General features: G+C 35.9%; 1 protein-coding gene across 1 annotated transcript in view; it reads left to right on the forward strand.

The window, feature by feature from the left end:
• LOC137392123 (protein mono-ADP-ribosyltransferase PARP14-like) overlaps positions 1-23844 on the forward strand; it is a 57662-nt gene that overhangs the window by 6057 nt on the left and 27761 nt on the right. The window contains exons 3-13 of the mRNA XM_068078752.1: positions 1755-1946; positions 6890-7144; positions 7265-7504; positions 11609-11882; positions 12186-13633; positions 13925-14383; positions 16599-16699; positions 17121-17342; positions 18344-18565; positions 18694-18832; positions 20085-20258. Of these exons, the coding sequence (XP_067934853.1) occupies positions 1755-1946; positions 6890-7144; positions 7265-7504; positions 11609-11882; positions 12186-13633; positions 13925-14383; positions 16599-16699; positions 17121-17342; positions 18344-18565; positions 18694-18832; positions 20085-20258 (3726 nt within the window). The remainder of the gene's footprint in view (positions 1-1754; positions 1947-6889; positions 7145-7264; positions 7505-11608; positions 11883-12185; positions 13634-13924; positions 14384-16598; positions 16700-17120; positions 17343-18343; positions 18566-18693; positions 18833-20084; positions 20259-23844) is intronic.

A 23844-nucleotide genomic window follows, 5' to 3' on the forward strand; every position in this document is an offset into this window, starting at 1 on the left:
TGACGACTGTTGACATCGCAGTCCTAAATTGTCATTGTTATTGCTGATTGGTAAATTGATGACTGTTGACATCGCAGTCCTAAATTGTCATTGTTAGTGCTGATTGATAAATTGACGACTGTTGACATCGCAGTCCTAAATTGTCATTGTTAGTGCTGGTTGCTAAATTGACGACTGTTGACATCGCAGTCCTAAATTGTCATTGTTAGTGCTGATTGGTAAATTGACGACTGTTGACATCGCAGTCCTAAATTGTCATTGTTAGTGCTGATTGGTAAATTGATGACTGTTGACATCGCAGTCCTAAATTGTCATTGTTAGTGCTGATTGGTAAATTGATGACTGTTGACATCGCAGTCCTAAATTGTCATTGTTAGTGCTGATTGGTAAATTGACGACTGTTGACATCGCAGTCCTAAATTGTCATTGTTAGTGCTGATTGGTAAATTGATGACTGTTGACATCGCAGTCCTAAATTGTCATTGTTGGTGCTGATTGGTAAATTGACGACTGTTGACATTGCAGTCCTAAATTGTCATTGTTAGTGCTGATTGGTAAATTGATGACTGTTGACATCGCAGTCCTAAATTATCATTGTTAGTGCTGATTGGTAAATTGACGACTGTAGACATCGCAGTCCTAAATTGTCATTGTTAGTGCTGATTGGTAAATTGATGACTGTTGACATCGCAGTCCTAAATTGTCATTGTTATTGCTGATTGGTAAATTGACGACTGTTGACATCGCAGTCCTAAATTGTCATTGTTAGTTCTGATTGGTAAATTGATGACTGTTGACATCGCAGTCCTAAATTGTCATTGTTATTGCTGATTGGTAAATTGATGACTGTTGACATCGCAGTCCTAAATTGTCATTGTTAGTGCTGATTGGTAAATTGATGACTGTTGACATCGCAGTCCTAAATTGTCATTGTTAGTGCTGATTGGTAAATTGACGACTGTTGACATCGCAGTCCTAAATTGTCATTGTTAGTGCTGATTGGTAAATTGATGACTGTTGACATCGCAGTCCTAAATTGTCATTGTTGGTGCTGATTGGTAAATTGACGACTGTTGACATCGCAGTCCTAAATTGTCATTGTTAGTGCTGATTGGTAAATTGATGACTGTTGACATCGCAGTCCTAAATTGTCATTGTTAGTGCTTATTGGTAAATTAATGGCTGTTGACATCGCAGTCCTAAATTGTCATTGTTAGTGCTTATTGGTAAATTAATGGCTGTTGACATCGCAGTCCTAAATTGTCATTGTTAGTGCTGATTGGCAGTATCTTTTCTCTCAGAGCTGATTAAGTCACAAACCCTAAGAGCCCAAGTTAACACACTCAAAAGTTCTATCAAAATGTCCTGAAATTACTCAGTTTCACAAAGATTTGCCTCAAAATTCGTCAAGAATAAGTAAAGACACTATTCAGTAAACTGCTATTGATAGAGGTTGGAGTGGAACTGCGCTAGCTACATCAATCATCATGTATCTTCTATTTGTCTGCCTCTCCATTTGTTTTGTGTTTGTTTTGAACCAGCGGATGACACACTAACGTGCAATTTTCGGAAGCAAACAATTTCTCTGACAAACTTCACCTATAAAATATCTACTTTAAAATGTAACTGTCCCTTTACATCATCATGCTGCAATATCTTGTTGGCTTTGTGCTGTGGTGATAACATGTTTTTCACCGAATGCAGTTTAACAGTGTAATACAAATAATTTAAACAAGTTTTTTATCTCGATTTAGGGCTTGCATCTTCCCGATCTGCTGTGATTCATATCAATAATATCGATGAACAACGGGTGGATTTTGAAACATTGATGTTGTACATGAGCAACCGGAAGAGAACCAATGGAGGGGATATTTCCAGCTGGCGACCAAAAAGTGGTGGGACTTCAGGATATTCATCAGTGCAGATTGTCTACACAGAACCAGGAAGTGAGTGCATTTTCTACTTAAATAAAATAAGATATCTATATAAGCTGCAATGATGACACATTGTAAAAATTACAACAAATGTTGTTATTTAGCAATACTAATAACGGTTTAAGGTTATAGTAATATCAATATTAGCAGCAGCAGTTGGCAGCAGTAGTAGGTACCAGAAGTATTTGTAAGGTTTATAAAATTACTCGATTCAATCCAATCCTCATCAAAAAATTAGCAATTCAAATCCAAGTTCTTTTGCATCATTGATCAGGTAAGAATCAATTCATTTCAATTCAATAAGCAAAACACTACGATTCAATTCTCAATTCTTTAGCTATCCTAACTTCCAATGATTCAGTTCAGTTCTTTAAACAAATTAATTCTCATCAATTCGCCATCTGTCCACTAGCTAGACAGCTCAACCTTGCTTTGGATAGCTTAGAAATAAAATAAACATTGATTATTGCAGTTTGATTTTATCATATATCATTGAACAGTTTCTCAATGCCCTTGGTGTTTACAGTTACAAATTGCTGGGGTCATCCTCGTTCTTTGGGGGCATGATGATGCCCCCATGACTGAGTATGTGTTTCACCAGGGCACTAGTTGCAAGCAGAGTGCATTGATTCTCCTTAATTTCAGCCAAATGGGGCGTCTGTCTCTTCAGTTTACTCCTACACTCTATACATGGACCTGTGCAAAAGTTTTCTCTGATAACAGTCAAATTGCTTTCTACAGCTTGTCCACAATGCGTATTGAACAACACCAGAGCATGATATTTTTCCTTTGTAGAAACTAGCTACCAGATTTGCTTAGTAACTTCATGCATAGCTTACAGTTACGGCAACAAAAGCAGCAACTGCTAAAACAGTTATTTTCGTTCAGCTGACATATACAAACAACCAAAATAAAATAATACAGGTGAAATTAACTTGATGTATAGCAGTCAAAGCCAAGCCCACTAAGCCAGTATCACACACTGAAGGAGCAATGGCTCCCTTCTTCAATTTGTTGAAGAGGCTTACTCTGTGCTCCTGGCTCCTTGCCGACAACAGGTGCCACTAGCTGAGCAGAATATGGCGCCCAATTCTTGAGTTCTAAAAGTAAATACAAGTTAGTGAAAGCAATTAGGTGTAAACTATTAGTGAGTAAAAGAAAATTGAAAGCATCGTAGGTAAACTACACACAGTAATTGAAACAGTGTGTCAAATAATTGCCAATGCATACACTGCCACGTTAGAACTGGCATTATTATTATACACCACCATGTCCATCAGCTGATGTACCTACCGTCAAAAAGAGTGCCAATATGAACTAAGTTGAATGTATCTATACATACATATTTATACAGATATACCGTACTTTACGGACTATTAACCGCACACCTATATAAGACGCATCTGCTTTATTTAAAAAAGAAGATAATAAAACAATACATAGGCCGCACCTTTTGTATAGGCCGCAGAACTCAGGGCGGTGCTTTTTAACACCGGAGCAACTTTGCTAGTTTAAATGGAACAGTGCCGTGGGGCACTGTCCCGTATTAACCGACGCTTTTTAACCCAGTGCCTAACGGAACAGTACCGTTAGGCATTGTTTCGTTTTTTCTTTTACGGCTAGAGGCGCGCTAACCGGAGATTCCGATTAATGCGCCCTAGCGGTGAAAGAAAAAAACACAGCATAGCCCGCACCCTTTTATAAGCCAAATGGCTCAAAACATCAGAAAAAAGTAGCAGCTAATAGTTCGAAAAGTATGGTATATATTATTTTTATACATATATATAAATTATTTATATATCAATTTATTCCATTATTTGTCTGTAACAAAAAATTTTAACATTTATTATATTATAATAATTGTTGTTTATTTATTAACCACCACTACTAGCTAATGTCAAATGACAAATGATTGTTGTGAATAACAAATAAATAGATAATAAAGACAACAATCAGTCATTTAGATAATAAATAGTTAGAGATAGAGTGAGATACACCAAAAATGAAAAGCTTAGAATAGAACAATAATACTTAAAGAGAATTCTCTCTCTCATTCATTTACTACATTTAGACTCCTTCAGTCATCTCGTATTAAATATAGCACAATAATTACCTAAATAAACAATAAACTTTGTACTACTGCTGGCACTGATATGTCTGAAGAAGCATACGGTAGCATAGTCACTAGTGCTAGTCCTATCAGAAGTGTTCATCATATCTATAATATGATTATAATAATATTGTAAAAAGGAATAGATGCTGTTGTTAGTAAGTTGGTCAATAGTAGTAGTGAGAGAGTATTTATTTTTGACAGTAATAGTAATGCCGTAGGTGCTGAAGCTATAGTTATAATGGTAACTCGTATGACATGCACTTGGAACATGCTCAAATTGTCAAAGAAGACAAAAGTTGTTCGAATTCATTTTGCAACACATTCGTGGTCTTTTGATGGCATCAGATGATGCAAAATTTTATGCTAATTAATTTGGTTAAATGTTATGGCAACTTATATGTGCCAATATCAAATATTTGGTTTTGCTGAATATTTACCAAAAAACCTTTATTTGAACGCGCTTTATTATTATCGTGCACGCTTATAAACGCGCACGATTATTATCATGGCGCTCTATTTTCCAATCCTTTCCTTAGAGTGACGCTTTTTTACAGGTGATGTTGATATAACAGGCGGCGTTGTATTATTAAAACACCTTGTCAGAAGTTGAGAAGACAAATTCAACCCCTTGAGGGGCAAATCGAATATCGCCTGTACTTTGCGACATTAACCTTTTTGGATTCAAAGAATTTATATACTTACCAACCATGTCGTAGATCTTGAAATAAATATGCATTGGGAAGCTGATACAATCCTCTACCAGTTGATATCTATTGCTTGCAATCAACCTACGATGATATTTTAGCCATTGTTGCAATTTGTTGGAGCTTTCAAGCTTTTTTGTTTCATTTTAAATTTGAAGGCATATTTTTATTTCATAACTATATTAACAAGGTTGCATAAAAGCTCATTGCACTCATTGATATGTTTGCTACAGTTTGCAGCCAAAACTGGCTTTTCATGAGCAATAGAACAGGAGCTACGAGCATCGATCCATTGTAAGGTGAATTCAGATTACCGCAATCATGCTATCAAATAATATATGCTATATCTTGGCAAATTTATAAATTCATAATAATAACAATCTATTAAATGCTACAAATATACTGTGTACTCAAGAATAAGTGACATAAGAATTAATTATAATACATGCAGAAACAACAATTAACATTTTAAAACAGGTATTAATATTTTCAAAAAAAAATTGTGCGTTTTGAATGTTGTTTCTGTTTGGAACCAATTCATTTTCCTTTGGCTGTTCAATACCTTCCACAGTGTCTTCTGACCTCAATTACAAAACAAATAAAGAGAAACCGGGTGTGATCAAAATTGCCTAAAAATGTTAGCCTCAAAATATGTAGTAGCACAGATTTCATCGTAAAAGCGAAAACCTTTTTTACAGATATTGAAGTATTATGACCATATGAAACAAGGAACTACTATTAGCCTGATACATTTACTAATGATTTCCATGGTGTTGCAATTAAAGTTTTAACGAAAAAACTTTGAAAAGACTTGGAGTTGGAAAACGAACTTCAATACGAGCAGAAACTTTTAACGAAATAATTGTTATTGATGTAATCGAGTCATTATTAGCACATTTGTGTGGACACTTTTCTACTGATCACTTGCTATTATGGGTTGGTAAAGATTAAAAATGTCAAAAAGTTGCGGTCAAATAGGAGTCGCTGTCAAATAGAAGTGGCGTTCAAATAGAAGTGCCGTTCAATTAAAGGGTGGCGCTATATTTTTTAACCCTTCTTCCATAGTGGCGCTCAAACAGAGGTAGCATTAAGATAAAAGGAACGTTTAAATACAGGTTTTATTGTAATTCTGTAAAAAACTTTATTTGGTAGTGCAAGAGTTAATGATAGTGGTAACCATTATCGTTGTTTTACTTTTATTAATAACTGTAAGAAATGTCTCAAAGTCCTTGAAATTCATCCTTCTAGGTATAAGTTAGCGTAATGTAATTTTCTTTGCTTTCAATCAGAGTTACAATTGGGTATAAGCCGGACCCCGTAGCTGGGTAACTTTCTTTTGCGTCCTAGAATCAACTTATATGTGGCATATACGGTTGTAACATCAGTAGTATTGTTAGTAATAGCAGTTCGAGAGTGGAGCAGATAGTAACATCAGTAGTATTGTTAGTAGTAACAGTTCAGGAGTGGGAGCAGATAGTAACATCAGTAGTTTTGTTAGTAATAGCAGTTCGAGAGTGGAACAGATAGTAACATCAGTAGTATTGTTAGTAGTAACAGTTCAGGAGTGGGAGCAGATAGTAACATCAGTAATATTGTTAGTAATAGCAGTTCGGGAGTGGTAGCAGATAGTAACATTAGTAGTATTGTTAGTAATAGCAGTTCGGGAGTGGTAGCAGATAGTAACATCAGTAGTATTGTTAGTAATAGAAGTTCGGGAGTGGTAGCAGATAGTAACATCAGTAGTATTGTTAGTAATAGCAGTTCGGGAGTGGTAGCAGATAGTAACATCAGTAGTATTGTTAGTAATAGCAGTTCGGGAGTGGTAGCAGATAGTAACATTAGTAGTATTGTTAGTAATAGCAGTTCGGGAGTGGAACAGATAGTAACATCAGTAGTATTGTTAGTAATAGCAGTTCGGGAGTGGTAGCAGATAGTAACATCAGTAGTATTGTTAGTAGTAGGAGTTATGGTGCACTAATAGCGAGTAGTTCTACTATTATTTGTAATAGCCGTGAGGGATCAGTAGTACGTGGTAACATTGGTAGTTTTAATAGCGATAGCAATTCAGGAGTAGTAGATGTAGGCTTATATTGAACATATTTTTGATACTAGTGTCTTATTCTTGATTTAAATTATAGCTGCTGAAAGAGTCTTCGATTTATATTCGAATCGGGGCCTCACATTCAACAACATGGACCTTGAGCTAGAGCTTGACGTTCCATGGCTGACTGAACTTCATGATGATCACAAGCTGAGGCTGTTGGGACTTGGGAATGGCGTAGACCCAGAGAAAATAAAGTTTTACCTCTCAGCTGTTTCTGACAACGTTGTTATCCAATTGTTCTTTGACCAGCTTCAAACAAAAGCTGTTGCAACCTTCCAAAATGTCATAGGTATGCTACAACAACTACAGCTAACTCACTAATTACTAACCTTATTCTGCGCTCGAACCCTCCGAATAAAATTCATACTCCAGTCTCAAACATTATTTTAAGCCTCAGTAAATATTCTAGACTACGGGAGAATACTGGACAAAATAGCTGTTGTATCACTCAAAGACTGCCCTCAGCTGCGAGTGCAGCAGGATTACAAGACCAAAGACCTAATCGCTAAAGGCAGCAAGCTGACAAAGGATAATCTGGAACTTCCGCTTGAGAGTATCCTCCGTGCCAAATTTAACAACGATGTTGAGGTCAGGGCAGAGGAGTTGCCGGGCACGACTGACTTATGGAGGATTACTACCGAGCCTCAAGGTCTCATTTTCATCTTTTTTATTGTATTGATTTTCGAGTTACTTCAAAAATCCTGCTTTGCCTAAAATGAAAGCTTGCCTTGAAGTTTTATGAGGGAAAGGCATTCAATGTCTTATTTTACTATGATAGAGTTGATGAGATCCCCTGTCGTATTCACACCACATCAAGGGCTAGTTGTAAAAGATTGTTAGTTTTCTGCTGGCTTTGTAGTAGGTATTGGTTGTCTTCACAGAGCTGACTGGTATGCACTCAACCCTGTGTAGTGATGTGTACAGCGGCTTTGCTGTTGGTACCATTTTGTACCTGCATTTACATAGCCCATAATAATCTATATGTTAATCTTATGTAATGGTAGTGGAGGAATTTCTGAAAAATTGTACATTTATCATTGCTTCTCTTTTGCCGTGGCTTTGAGATCTAACAATCGTACAGAAAACGTCAGACTCTGCTTTTCATTTCCTACCATGTCTCAGCCATGCAAGAATGTGTTCTTTTTTCTAACATAGTTTTTGTTAGTGCAGTGAAATGTGCTGTCTGTAAATGCTTATGTTGACATTGCTTTATCAAACTTGACCCCGTGACACTGCACCATGACATTTAGAGTTTTAACAATCTATTAATAAGGATGAGTCTACACCTGCTACCAGTGATGTACAGTATATGGGGATGGAAAAGTGTGTGTCTGTGTTTCCAGCTCCATATATAAATATATATATATATACAAATATATTTATATATAAATATATTTATATATATATAAATATATTTATATATATCATACTTCTTCATCAGTATATATATATATATATATATATATATACAGTCAAACATGGATAACTCGAACTTCACGGGACCGAGCAAAAGTGTTCGAATTATCAGAGCGTTCAAGTTATCAGAGCACTGTCACAATTCCATATATTTATTTATTTATTAGTAGATACATGTACATATACAAACTATAATATAAATGAAAAGCACAAATGGCTTGTTTCAAATGAAATGCTTCTAATGTAAAGTTTAAAATGTTTTTATGAAAAAGTATAGAGATTTTTCTATCACTTGAGATTGGTTTGTTGTTTGAGGTGATGTTATTGCCGGGACGTTTTTCAGATTGACATTGGCAAAACTTGATCGTTGTTGAAATGCTCAAAAGAAAAGACATTTTTTTCTTTTGGGGTTTTACCCACGATCAATTTTGTCGTTTTTTCTTTAAGTTTATGCAAAGATTACCTTACTTTACCTGGGATTCGTTAAGAGCAACACTCCGAGGCAGTTCAATTAGAAGTTTTACGAGGTTTTACGGTACATTCTATATCACTCACGCTTTTTTAATAGATACTTATTGAATGTACACACGTATTCTGTGTTTAGGTCAAACGATGAATAGTTTTTTGTAGCTAAGACAACGTATACGTTTAATTACAACAATTTTTAAGACGTTTTAAACATTCAACATTCCGACATTGATTCAACACGGAATCAACGTCGGAAAACTATTCATCACGGGCTAGTCGGGTCACGCACTCAAGGATTTTCGCCACGCACATCCAAAACAAAAACAACATGCGATTTTTGTTTTGTATGTGCGTGGCGAAAATCCTTGCGCACGTGACCTGGCTAGCCCGTGCTATTCATCGTATAGCAGTATAAATCAAATTTCACCAAACCTTTAGGAAAGTCGTTGACAAAAATATTTTGCCGATGGTGGTAATAACGACGCTTATGAATTACGAAAAGATGAAGTTTACCTATATGGCTTTGAATAAAATGATTTTCTAAAGCGATAACAACCGTTTCGGTAGCCGTTGGGCAAACAAACAGTTTGATTTAACAGTGTTGAGTTCGAGTTATCTATAGCAATTTATCATTACGTGGGAACGGACCAAAGAAACCGTTCGAATTAACCATGTGTTCGAGCTATCCGTGGACGAGTTATCCATGTTTGACTGTATATCTATATATATCTATATATATCTTCATCAGTATATATATATACATATATATATACTGATGAAGATATATATAGATATATATAGATATATATATCTATATATATATATATATCTATATATATATATATATATATACTGATGAAGAAGAAGGTTGCAGTTCACTAGAAGAAAGTGCTCAATATTAAAATAGAGCATTGATATAAACTATATTAAGAACTGAAAACTTTTAAAACATTTTACAACTTAAAGTTTCATGGTTGTTACCATTCATCAGGTAAAATTAAAAAATTTTAATTTTACCTGATGAATGGTAACAACCATGAAACTTTAAGTTGTAAAATGTTTTAAAAGTTTTCAGTTCATAATATAGTTTATATATATATATTTATATAAATATAAATATATATATATATATATAATATACAAAGGCCTTCACATTAACCATTGACGTTCTGTTGTATATATATACGCTGTAATTTAGCTGAAGTTCCTTTGCTTCAAAAGTTCATGTGGCTAACAGTTTGTAGCAACTTTAACCAATAAATTATTACTCAATGTTATTGAGAAAGACTTGGAGTAACATCATGGACGTTTTATCTGTAGAAGAGATGGAATCATTGTATACGAGAGCCATTCGATAAGTGCAGATAATTTTATTATTACTCAAGTTGTAATCTCTTTCCTTAAATCTTTGATTGATGAACCCCATGGGACTGCATGCGTTCTCTTTTGTTGTTTTAAAATTTTTCCAGTCTTCTTCGGACATTTTAAAATATTTAGCCTTGCTTTCACCACTGAGCATTTTTGGAATCCACCTACAGCTCACTTTTGAGTATCCAAGATTGTCATGTCGATTCGAATGCATTGTTCTAATGGAGATGCTTGATTGTTCATCAATTTTCTAGATTTCTTGTCTGTCATTTGCCTTAACAAGTTATTTAGAGTTTCCCTCTTGTCTGGTGTAGATTGCTCTTTGGGTCATCTTGACCTTGGGTCTGACAATCATAACACATTCTATAGTCTTCTTTGAAACTGTTAGTTCATTTGAAGACATTGTTTTAATTTAAGAATCTCTTACCATATGGAACCATATTCTGTAAATCTCTCTTGGTTAGACACCTTCACTCAACAAAAATTTTATTACAGCTCTTTGTTCAGAGTGTAAGCATATCTGAGAGGGACAGCCATTTTATAATAGTCACAAAGTGCATGACGTCAAAAAGTATTCGTGCGCTGCCGATGCTAAGATAACTCTTAAAAGAACATAACTAGCGAATTTAGATATAACCGCCAATGACAATTAAATACAGCATAACAACATTGAGTATAATATACTATTTTAATTTGTTGTTTTTAAAAGACAACTCACAAAAGCTGTCCAGTGTGATCAAATTTGAACTGACGAATCTAAAACTAGATTTATCTAGAAATTAAACTATAATAGTTGTAGCTACAAATCTACATATGTGATGCATATGGAGCTTTGTAAAATCTTAATATCCGTCAGAGGCTAACATTAGCAGTTCGCTACCCATTGAATAATATTTTTGAGAAATCTCCGAAAATCTCTGCTTTTGGATATTTGCCAGGGGTCTGGAAATTTCTATTTTGGAGCCCTCGCGATAATGTATATCTAATTTTTATATCTGCTGTTTAATGAAAATCACCGATGTCATGAATCTCAGTGTGTTGCAGATTGTAAGCCGAGGCCTAACAATTGTTAATTATTTCTGCCCAAACAAAAACTTTCAGCTTATTTCTAGTTTTTATCTAGTATCACCGCTTGACAATGTCACTGAAGAAAGTATAATTCCTCGTCACACAAAGTGCTTTTTGTTATATATGCGTAATTATAAAGATAATGCTATTGCTTTTACTATTATAAAAGTTGTGTCAGATATCGATATAAGCTACAATTCCAATACTGAACCAGAAAGAAAAATGACTGTCAAACAAGATTTTTTTAGCAGATGTTCTTTTACATATGAAATGCATGATATGCCAACACACAGGGCAAACCAAGTATTTCATTATAAAATTACTCTAACATAGCTTTATTATATTTTCGCACCGTTTTCACAAGAAGCCTTTGAACTTGTCATACTTGATAGCCAATTTCATGTTTATTTCCCAACCTGTGTACTGCTTATAGCATTGGAATACATCTTGAAAGAAAGCAAGCGCTTGCCACGTTGTGAAAGTCTGGCTCCATTCTCTGAATTCCTTGGCCTTCATGTGACAAGTGGCGGACAGAAAAAAACTGAGGATCTTTCCAGCCTTCTTTCTGATGAGTTGATGTTTCAGTTCCTTAAGCGCGTACCTTCAGCTTGGCAAAGATTATCGGATTACCTTTCAAGCATTGGTATGACTCTGTCAAAAGATGGAGTCATCAGTCTCAGCTCCTTCTCCAACAAGAAAAATGACAGGTGATGTTCCTACATCTCTGTTCTTACGCGATCTGGTTCATTTTGATGGGTTATTCAATAGTTATAAGTTATGGTAGTTCGTAAGCTATGTATACAGTTTATAGATGGTAACGGATGGTATATAAGTAAGCATAATTGCAACTGATTCCAATCTTCTAATTAGGAGGGCAGTTTATGGGGATTACTATAGCATTATTATTATAGCATATAACTCGTATTACAGCAGCATATAACACTAGTATAAAATTCTGTCTTCTTATTGTCACACGCTTCTCTCTTTGATGTTCTTGTGTTGTTTTGTAGAGTTGTGTTGAAACAATGGAGATCACTAAAGTCAATTCTTGATCAATTCATCACGAAAACTTTTTCGATTTTCAAGACAAAACAACTCACACTGCAAATGTTTGAAAGACTTTCACGGGAACTTCCCAAACTTCTCGCAAGGCAGCCGGTTTATTCTAACATTGACGAGTCAAATTTACTGACAAGTATGGCTGGGTACCACATCACTATTGTCGGAGAAGTTCAATTGATTAACCAGGTGAAAAGTCAGGTGCTCCAAATGATTGATCGATTCGAGCTGGAGATAAAAGAGGAAAAGTCTGTTCAGCAGGTCACTGTGCCCAACATCTTGTCCTATCAGATAAAGTACCTTGAACGAATCAACTACTTCAATCAGATGCTTCAAAAGCACAAACTCAATTCATTTTCGGGAGATGCAAGCAGACAAAATGTGACCATGAAAGGTCGCCCCACCAGCATTGACTCCGCGCAAAAAGAAATGTTCGACCTTTTACCCAAGGTAGCTGACTCTAAAGTCTCTGTTGTAAAAACACCACTCTTTTTGCGAGTGTTCAACACAGATTCTGCTCAGGAGGCCATAAAAGACACGCTTGACAAAAGGAAGCTGTTAGCTGTATGGGTAGTAGAAAACAGAACTATCTCAATCTACTCTGACAATAGCCACCTTTCCAAAGCAGTTTTGAATTGCATGATGGACATTGTTTGGGAGGCGCAGTATCCCACTGACAGAGATTTAGATGAGCTGGAAAAAAAGCTGTTGGCCTCTGCTGTGTGGCAGCGAAAAAAGAAAGAAGTGATGGACTTGCACAAGCCCTTGCAGGTAGTTGAACTAGGTGACCGACCTGGACTCACCATAGTTGGAATTTTGGACAGCAAGAACATTGTTCTAGAGGAAATACCGCTGTTTTTTGATTTGAATGTTATACGCGCTCTTTCCTTTGATGGAATTCCTGATAGAATTGTTTTCTTCAAGAAGTTCAAATTTGGTGTTTTTAAAGAACTGGAACAGGAACACAGCGTTACAATCTCTTTTGCTCCAGAAGATGGTATTGTTAAAATATGTGGCACCAAGGACAACATAGCTAACTGTCAACGGTCTTTGAAAAAACGACATGACTCTATCTGCCGATATGTCCATACCATCAATGACCCATCATTGATGCAATATATTCGAGAAGAGAGAGATTTTCTCGATACTCTTGGCTTCAAGCATAATTGCTTAGTGGTGGACCATAAAGAAGATGCCGTTGTACGCCCTGAAATCGCCCCTCGTGTCACCAAGACAAGTGACAGTGCTGAGTGTAGATATTCTATAACCTTACCTGGTGGAACAGTCTGCGAAGTCTGCAAGGATGATTTGCCTTCAATGCATTGTGATGCAATTGTAAATGCTGCTAATGGAGACCTTGCCCATGTTGGTGGACTCGCTCTAGCTGTTGTTAAAAAAGGTAAGATTGGGGTTGCCAAGGGCTACTGGTGCAAGCAGCCATTTTTTGATGTAACCAATTTGCGTAGTGCTGTTGTAAACTCATCAGCTCATCAAATATGTATAGTCAAACATTCTCAAACAGATAGATCAGGATTGATGCAGAGCTTTCTGCTCACTACTTATGATAACAAGCCTTGCCAAAACACTGTTGTGAGTGATCTGTTGCTTTTACTTGCGCTGTGCACACATGTTAATGCTGGGCAATCATAAGACTGCAGCAATAGTTAACCATAATACTTTTGGGCTTTAGGTGGATCAAGTATACAAGAAGAGTGTCGAGAATTTATTCTCAGGAATGGCTCTTTGATGGAAGGTCAAGCGTTTACATCATCGGCTGGAAGTCTCAAGTGCAAAAAGGTCATTCATGCTGTTGGGCCGAGATGGAGGAATGGTTACAGTCAAGAAGAATTCTTACTGTTTCAATGCATTGAAAGTTGTATGGATGAGGCAGAAAAGCACCGGTTACAGTCTATTGCCATTCCTCCGGTCAGTACAGGGATCTTTGGTTTCCCTTTGAATAAGGCTGTGAAGAACATCATCGATGTGGTAGAAACAAGAGTTAAACAAGGGGGATACCTTCCGCGTCGCATAGTGTTTGTAGATAATAAAGACAACAGTTTGGATATGTTTGAAAGAGAGCTCAGTTCACGTTTTCAAGCTCGTCAAGCAAAGAGCCCTCTTCCTAAATCCGGATTAAATATTAAAAAAGGTAAGTTCTTCAATTTGTTTATTAGTTATCATGGTAAGATTCGAATTATTCATTTTGATAAAGTGGAAACTTTGATGGGATAATGCATTTGAAGCTGTATGATGGCAATGGCACTAGACATTTGTTAAAAATGTGGGCTATCAACTTGGTTATCATCAGAGTATATTTAGCTGACTGTTTGTGGTACACGCATACTGTTACAGTAGATAACCGTAATATGGCGTAACTGTGCATGCAGCGACATCATCTGACACGCAATGTTCTCATTGGTCAAGGAGAGTGAAAAAGTTTGATTTAGTCAAGCGTTGCTATTTGCACCATACAGCAGCTATATGTTTCTTAAGTGAATGTTCACGCTCAAGTCCAGTTCTGTATTCAACATGAACCATACCTCAGTCACTACAGTGAATTCAAATGATGAAGGCAATTTATACAATCCATATTAAGCCACTGCATATTTATTTACTACGTGAATGCCTAGCGTTGCCTGGGCAATGAAAACGTTTTTGGCATCAAAAATTCATTTTCATTCAACATATGCAACATTTAACATTGATCTCTTTCTAACCAAGCGAAGAGAGAGTGTAGATGCCATTCCTACTTGAAATAACGCAACATGCAACTGTTCGTGTGAAAAGCTGTTAGTTTTTAGAGATTGACCATAGGATTTGCTGTATTTGAAAATCGATGCAGCCTTTCCAGAAATTGAAAGCGTGTAAATTGAAACTTTCAAAAGAAAAACAAACGTTTAGGTAGTATTTAATTATAAAAAAAATTATTATCAATCAAAATAAAGAATTAATGGAAAAACTTCAAATAAGGAAAAAAGGCGGTTTTGTTTGTGGCACACAATCAATAATTGTGACACGAAGGCTCTCCGAAGCTAAGGGTGTTGGCAAAAAAGATAGCACCCAAAAGGAATCGAACTTGTACATTCGTATCCACGGATGTGAAGTTAAGCGCACATTATTGTTAGGCATAATCATACCATCCTATAGCCAGATTAATTTGTACCGTAATGCTTGCTGCACCTGTTTGCAATACAGGAGATTCCGTGTTCAAATCCTGTACAATCAGATCTTTTGTAGCTAGATTTTAATCGCTCTAATTGAACAAACAACAGACACTCACATTTATATAGATTGTTGCAACCATGCTGTTATTGAATAGCTTTAGTTAATATTGTGTATGTATATGTTAGCATATTGATAATATTGTGTATGTACATGTTAGCATATTGTTAATTGATTAGTCTCTATTAGTTGGCCAAGTGGTTGTCTCTCAATTGATAAAATGACTCTCTGTAAATTGGTGGGATGAATCCTTGTTAGCTGGTATAGTGACTCTCTGTTAGCTGGTGTAATGACTCTCTGTTCGTTATAATGACTCTGTTTATTGGTATAATGACTCTTTGTTAGCTGGTATAAGGACTCTTTGTTAGCTAGTATAGTGACTCTCTGTTATCTGGTGTAATGACACTCTGTTTGTTGGTATAATGACTCTCTGTTAGCTGGTATAATGGCTCTCTGTTCGTTGGTATAATGACACTCTGTTCATTGGTATAATGACTCTTTGTTAGCTGGTATAATGACTCTTAGTTAGCTAGTATAATGACTCTCTGTTAGCTGGTATAATGACTCTCTGTTAGCTGGTGTAATGGCTCTCTGTTCATTGGTATAATGACTCTCTGTTAGCTGGTATAATGACGCTCTGTTAGCTGGTGTAATGGCTCTTTGTTCATTGGTATAATGACTCTCTGTTAGCTAGTATAATGACTCTCTGTTAGCTGGTATAATGACTCTCTGTTAGCTGTTATAATGACTCTCTGTTAGCTGGTATAATGACTCTCTGTTAGCTGGTGTAATGGCTCTCTGTTCATTGGTATAATGACTCTCTGTTCATTGGTATAATGACTCTCTGTTAGCTGGTATAAGGACTCTCTGTTAGCTGGTGTAATGGCTCTCTGTTCATTGGTATCATGACTCTCTGTTAGCTGGTATACTGACTCTCTGTTAGCTGGTATACTGACTCTTTGTTAGCTGGTATACTGACTCTCTGTTTAATAGCATAAGGACCATTCATCAACTGGAATAATTGCTACCCAATAGCTAGACTATTAACTCTTCTTTTACATGAGGTTTACAGTGGTAGACATTTATTTGTTACTAAAAGATTACACTCACAAGGTTTAAAGCTGTGGTTTTATTGTTGTTAGTTGCAACCAAATCGGACAAGTTCACTGTTACTGGTAACAACATCAACATTTTGAATCGGATCAATGTGGAAATAAGGAAGGGAGACATGTCTAATAGCCAGGTAATCTTATCATAAGAATTACTTAGCATTCAATAACTAATGGTGATTTGATGGAAGTTATTAGATGCTGAAATTTTGTGTAAGTCTATTAGAAGACTGTTCCATTGTGATGGATTTCTCTATTTATTCATTTTTTCACCAGAAGCAATATAAAATATTGGTAATGGTAGATTGGCTGTTGAAAATCTACTATTATAGTAAAAATCTTTTTTTCTTTGTAAACATGAGAATAGAATTTTGAATCCGATATCAGGAGAATTTTATATTAGTAAAGTTTATCAATAGGCAACACAAAAAGATGAACATGCAGGAGCTGAGTTTAAGTCAGTGATGAGTTGTTTACGATTTGCACTTTTTACAATGCGTTTTATTTTCAATATTATATCATCGCTAGTTTCAATCGTAAACATTTTGTTTTTAGGAGGAAGCACTAGTGAATTCTGTTGGAAACGACTTTAACCTATCTGCTGGTAAAGTCTCAAAGGCGATATCCGCTATGGCAGGGCCTCAGCTGCAAGTTGCTTGTTCAGCTCACGGTCCATTACGATCTGGTGATGTGGCGGAAACTGATGGTTTTCAATTGCCCTGTCAAAAAGTCTTCCACTGTAACTGTCCAAATTACCAAGGAACTTTTGCGCTCCAGGTGAAGTTTGATTGTTAGTGAAGTTGTTGGTAGGGCACTCTAGACAAGCTACACTGCGAGAACATTCGTGATTTGCTCGTGAACCGACTCAGTTTTATAATCTCAGAGCAAGTTACATTAAACTGCAGATGTGGTGCACCATATACATGTATTGGTTACTAATTATATAAATAATTTTGGAATTGTGTTCTTGAAAACAAAATTGAGAGTCTCATAAAACAGTTTGATATGCTTAATATTGACAGCACACACTACACGTAGTTGAGTCATCTACATGCTGAGCACTATAAGAATAACTGTTATTGCCGAGGTTGGTAAATGTTGAGCAAGCAGGAACAAGGTTTTATCTATCATTTACCATAAATGTCAGCTATGAGTTGATTCTCATGGTTAATTGTTTTATTTGCAATACAGATACAGTTGATAGTAAAAAAAAAACAAAGAACCAGACACAAAGGTAGACACGGGCATTTCTTGCTAGATATCCCAAACATCATGTTTTCTCGTTTCATCATCCGACGTTTGCTAATTGGTTTGATTGTCAAACTGGAATTATTTTTAGAATAGAGTCACTATTATGTTTATGATTACTCTGCTAAACCCTCCTTCACCTTTGCATTCAGACTGCAGACAGCTATTTGTATAAATACTGATGTTACTCTGTTATAATAGCAATAATTTGGCCCATGTATGCATGATGAAACAACTCTTAAAGTATTTTAGTCATTGCTGGTAGTAGTCCTCACTTTCACACTGGTTAAACAATACCCAAGCCATAGATAATTTAATTCTACCACTACCTGTATAATCTTTCAATATGCAGTAACGGCTAGCAACGGTTAAGGAGTTGTTCTTTCTTGATGCTGTTCAGCTTTATATCTAATAAAACAGACTTTGTCACTTTTTCAAGTGTTGTAGCTATATATTTTTCTTAATTTTTGTTTTCTATTGTTGTATCTGTAAGTATCAATTATATTTTTAGTGTTTTGTTACTGATTTAGGGCTTGAAAAGGATTGTGGGTAAGTGTCTCACAATGGCGGCTTCACACAACTACCAATCAATAGCATTCCCTGCTCTTGGTACTGGTAACCTGAGGTACCCTGAAGCGGAGGTAGCCAAGGCAATGATAGAAGCGGTCTTGGAGTATGCAGATGGAAATCTTAACAGTTCGCTAAAGGATGTCAAGATTGTCATCTACCACCTCGACCACAATACCCAGAGGGTGCATTTTTATCATACCACTTTGACTCATCTTCATTCATAATCACTGTGTCTCTTTCTCAATGCTATTTCCTCTTGATCAGTGTGAGTTTATGAACAATTTAGATTGTACAATAGACTTCTTTGCAGGCTTTTGATGGGGAGCTTGAGCGACTGAGTGGTGCAGGTGCTGCCAGTGCTACAGGAGCTCAACATAGCTCCAATGTAAAGAGAGACCTCAGACCGGTCGAACAAGATTCAATCCTATTAGGTGGTTTTGACACTCTAGGTAACTATCAACATGTAACTATCAACATCCTTAGCATGAATGCACTCTCATTTATCATTAGCACCCGGTAACTCACATTTGTTTCACCCTCATTACAACAAAAATTAATTTTTGTTGACACTTTTGTTTATTGCTTGTTTTCAATAATAAACTCATTTTCATTAGTGGGGTAATACTGTCAAATTTTCATGTAGAAATTTCACTCATTCACAGTTTTACTTTGTCTGATAAACCATCATACGTTTGCTCAAGTAATCCCGTAAGAATTGACTGTGATTCATGCAAGTCGTTCTACACTCAAGAAACCTTTGACAACTACTTAATAAGTAATAATGATAAAGTATACATAGAGATAAAAAGAAGCATTATGTAGAGGAATTTAATATGATAAATTAACAAAGATATGATTGATAAGAAGCCATTTTCATCGCTACTTCATCTTAGATATTTACCAATAAAAGCGTAGGTTTGACAACATGTAGGTTGATAGGTAAAGTGAGAATGATACGAGGCATAACAGACTCTAAGACTAAGTATAGCTTGCAACAATTTACCTTTTTTACTTTTATTGTCTTGAATATTGTTTATTTTGTTTTAATTTTCATCTTCTGCTTGTTCAATTTACATTTGCAAAACTGTAATCTTTGAAAAAATTTGGAATGCCGTATGTCAAAAATTCGTTCAAATCTCGAGTCAAAGTGGACATCGAGTTTTTTGTTGAATCCTCAATTTCTTAAGTTAAAGCAATTGTAAGGAGAAGTTAGGTTGTATCGACAATCATGTATCATGTGATCATTTTCTCACACTGGTTGGTCAAGGCGCAATATCACTACCGCAATGTTTGTAGCCATTATTAGGAAACTCTCATAGTATTACATCCTCATAGTTTGCTCAACCAGAATATTTTCCTTTCATTTACCGGAGGGTAGAAAAAATTGTGCATCTTTGAAAAAGTAGTGTGTCTTCTTGATTTTGACATTTGATTATATGACAAGCTATTGTCAAAAGCTTCATTGTTTAACACATGTTAATACTCACAACTAGTGACTGCATCAAACACCTCGATAAGATCTTTTACCGCTGCTGATACGCCAATTAATTGAAAGTAAATTACATTTTGTACTTACAATCAACTGGCTGAGAAATCTTTAACACTGTCTTATTAACTTGTATGGTTTACTCAATCTTTGATAGCTCATTTCTTGCTTGTTGCAAAGATATTTGCTTTTTACATTATGAAATATTTTTCCAGACGAGCTGCCTTGGCAGAAACGAGGTTCACACAAAAGTGTCGGTGGTGGCAGTGGAACTATCAAGGGCTCCGTCAAGGTAAACGATGCAACGGTTAGTGTTATAGAAGGTGACATCACTGCGCACGCGGCTGATGTACTAGTTAACAGTACTGACAGCAGTCTCAATATTCAAGGTTGGTGCTGGTATGTCTTCCCTTGCGAGTGAATATTCTGTTGATATTTTATGGTGCCCATAGTTTAACCTTTTCATGCGCCGTAGACAAATCATCTTCTCACAAAGTTGACTGACTATATCAAAGCAAAAACAACTAGAAATGTAACCAGATGTATTCTTGGAGTGTTAACGGCTGGTGTTGTAGATACGGTGGTAAATGTTTTTTAAAAGTACAGTCAGTATAGAGTTTAATTAATAGCAGGTAGTGAGAAACCTAGAGATATCAGTTCTCCATTTTGATCTCTTGAGAGTCTTTCCGGCTTTCTTGATATAATAAATGTACATGTTGTATTGTTGAACTGCTAAAGCTTTACCCTGTAATAGTCTTATCTTAAATAATTGGATATGACATCTACTTATTAATAGGTAGCTTTACAGTGAAGTAGAGAAGTTGAAGTAGAAAGATTGATGCACCTCTCAGACTTTAATTCACCAAAACATTCTATAAACAAGGTTTGTGGTTTTGCAAAGACCGAATTGAGAAATTAGAAGAAAACATAAACATATTTTAATAAAATCTTGATTTATTAAAGCTACCAACTAAAACTAATGAATCATAAACAAACTCACAAGCTGGAGGTATGATGCCAAATTTTAAACTGTCAAGTAATCAAATAGCCTGTAATTTTGGCTTAAACACGTTTTGCTAAATACATAGAACACGATAAAAATATGTATCAAACTTGCTATCAGAAACCTACAAAGTTTTCTTGGTTTTTTGTTATATTTCCTCGAGCACTACTGTGGGAAACTGCTTCATGAAGGAAAAAGCTTAACTAATGATTTTCGTCTGCTCCATGCAAGCTTTACCTAATTTGTTGCAGTCTTACAGTGACACATTTCTCTGGCTGGTGGCACAACCATCATTTAGGCATCTTTTGGAAAGCTTTTAAAATCATCTTTGAGATCCCAATAAAGTTTGTTGTATTAGTTTATAAACTGAATGATTAATGTGTTCTAGACATACATGTAGCCCCTTCCAAAATATTTATTGGACAAATAATTTAGGCAACATATAAAATACACACATGACTTGAGTTTTCGTGTTTTACAAGATTTTTGACTGGCAGTTGTTTATGGTATATGTTAATACTATTTGTTCCAACTTGTTTTATGCAGTGCACCCCAGGGTTACGACATCCGTGTTCTACGGTTTTTTCGTTATGTGTGATGCAGCATTATTATGCATATTTTAACCAATGTAATAAATATCTTCCCCAATATCGATTGCTATGCTCTGTTAAACGCCGTAGTCTAATCCCTAAGCTAGACGCCTCTAGAACCTGAGGTTCCATGATCGAATCTTCTGTAAAGCAGCTTTTTCCTTACTACAACTTTATTGCTAATACTGGACAGATGGACAAATACTGAGATTTATATACATGTTTGTATATTTGTTTACTATAAACTTTACTTCCTTATACATATATACATGTAGCTATATAATTACATATATACTGTAAAACCTCTAATTGACCGCCATGGCGCTCTATTTTTTAACCCTTCCACTATGGTGGCGGTCAATTGGAGGCGGCATTCAAATAGAGGTGGTGTTCAATTAGAGGTTTCACGGTAACTTTAATTTGTTAGCCATAGGGTAAAGATTAATAACGATGTTGGATGTGGATCATAACCACTAAATGCACCAAAGTTACTGTAGGTAACTATAGTTACTAAGGTTAATATACTACTTTTTTACTAATTTTTAATATGTACAATACGTAGGGCTATATAAAATTTTGATGTTTTTACCAGGGGTGTTTGCATTAGGTAATTACTATTTGTTTCTATACCCCTCTATACAACACTTTCACTTTACGATACCAACGCTGGAATGCATTAATGTCGTATGGCAGGCTCCACTGTACATAGCATGACACAATTGAAGTAGTCCCACGACCACACGAGCGGAGCGGAAGTGTGGGAGTTTTTATGATAAATGCATGTGCACACAACTTACGAAAATTATTCATCAACAATGAGACGAACCCTCGTCAAGAAATTTCATCAAAAAATTTAAGCATCGGAATGTAAAGTCGTTAAAGTATAATAACGATACAAAACACATTTAAACCTATTTAAATATGTTACCAAGTCTTTGTAAACCTTCGATAATATCTTAAAACTTACTCATCTGATCGGATTATACACAAATAGACAGATTAATTTGAACGAAAATTGCCACAAAAAGCTTGAAAAGCTCGGTTTAATAAAAGTTAAGACCGAAAATTGAAACGCCAATAAAGCCGTGCGACCGATTGTAGAACTATTTAGCAGTGCGCATTTCACGAGAAAACCGTGCTCATTTCATCAGTCTATGGCATTTTTTACTTGTATTCGAATTTATTCGAAGGTTTCTGTAATAAACGTAGACCGTTTGAGGCGTAGACCGATTTACAGGTACGAAATTGTGGTACACAGTTTATCAGCCTGTGTTTTTTGTCCAATCACCGAAGGTTTCATTATTTGAAACGTTAGCCGAAATTCTTTACAACTTATGTACAAGCTAGGGCCGAACTACAACGCCCCTTCATGACGAGAACATTTTTTATTTTGCTACATTTTTATACGCGTGAATGCTCCTACTCGCTTTCTGTTAAAGATCGCTTATCAAAACCATTCTACATTCAACGCAACCAACTTTCAAACTGTGTATAGTACACAGTAGCTTGCCATTTTACTTCTAATTTTGCATTTCAGAGTTATAATAAACATATTTCTTTATTGTTGTTGAATTACATACAGTAGTGTGCATAAACTTGGAATCACCAGTTAAATCTTCAAATATGTATGTTTATATGCTGTTGTCTAAGAAATTCTTTGGAGTTAAGTGCCTCAACCCCATCAATATATATATCATTTGAAAGGGAAAATTCTGAAGAACAAGATGATGCCAAATATTCGAAAATATTCTCAGATTTTTATCGCTGGGGTGGATCTACCGAAAGGCAGACTTATTGCAGGCTATGAATGTTGTTAGTGAAAATTGATAAAATAGGATACAAACAAACTCTTTTATACAAATTGGTGGCCCTGAAAAGGGCCGTTGGGTTATTGTTGGTCTTCAGAAGGACTGGTAAGGTGTCTTGAGCTGAGCATTAGTATTTTATTGGCCAGCCCTTGTTCTTGATCACCATCTGACACCGTCGAGGCATGCTGTTTACCAACTTTCTGAGCTCTTCAGGAGTGATGATGTGATGCCAAGCATGAATAATCTTCTCTATGAGGTCCCGTTTTGTCTTTGGTTTATCTTTGCTGACTATCACACCAATACGCTGCCAAAGATTTTCAATGGGATTCAGGTCAGGGCTTTGTGCTGGCCAGTCTATTACCCTCACATTACTTCTGGTCATTCACTCCTTGACTCTCTTGGCACGGTGGCAGGGTGCATAGTCATCCTGGTAGTACTAGGGTTGGTCGTTGCTGGTGAACAGGCTCCGAGCACTTGGAAGCATGACATCTTCCATGGTCTTGATGTATTTGTCTCCATTCAACATGCCTTCACAAATGGAGAGTCTTCCCACACCAAAAGCTGTCATGCAACC

The sequence above is a fragment of the Watersipora subatra genome, chromosome 3 (assembly GCF_963576615.1).
Source record: "Watersipora subatra chromosome 3, tzWatSuba1.1, whole genome shotgun sequence".
NCBI lineage: Eukaryota > Metazoa > Bryozoa > Gymnolaemata > Cheilostomatida > Watersiporidae > Watersipora > Watersipora subatra.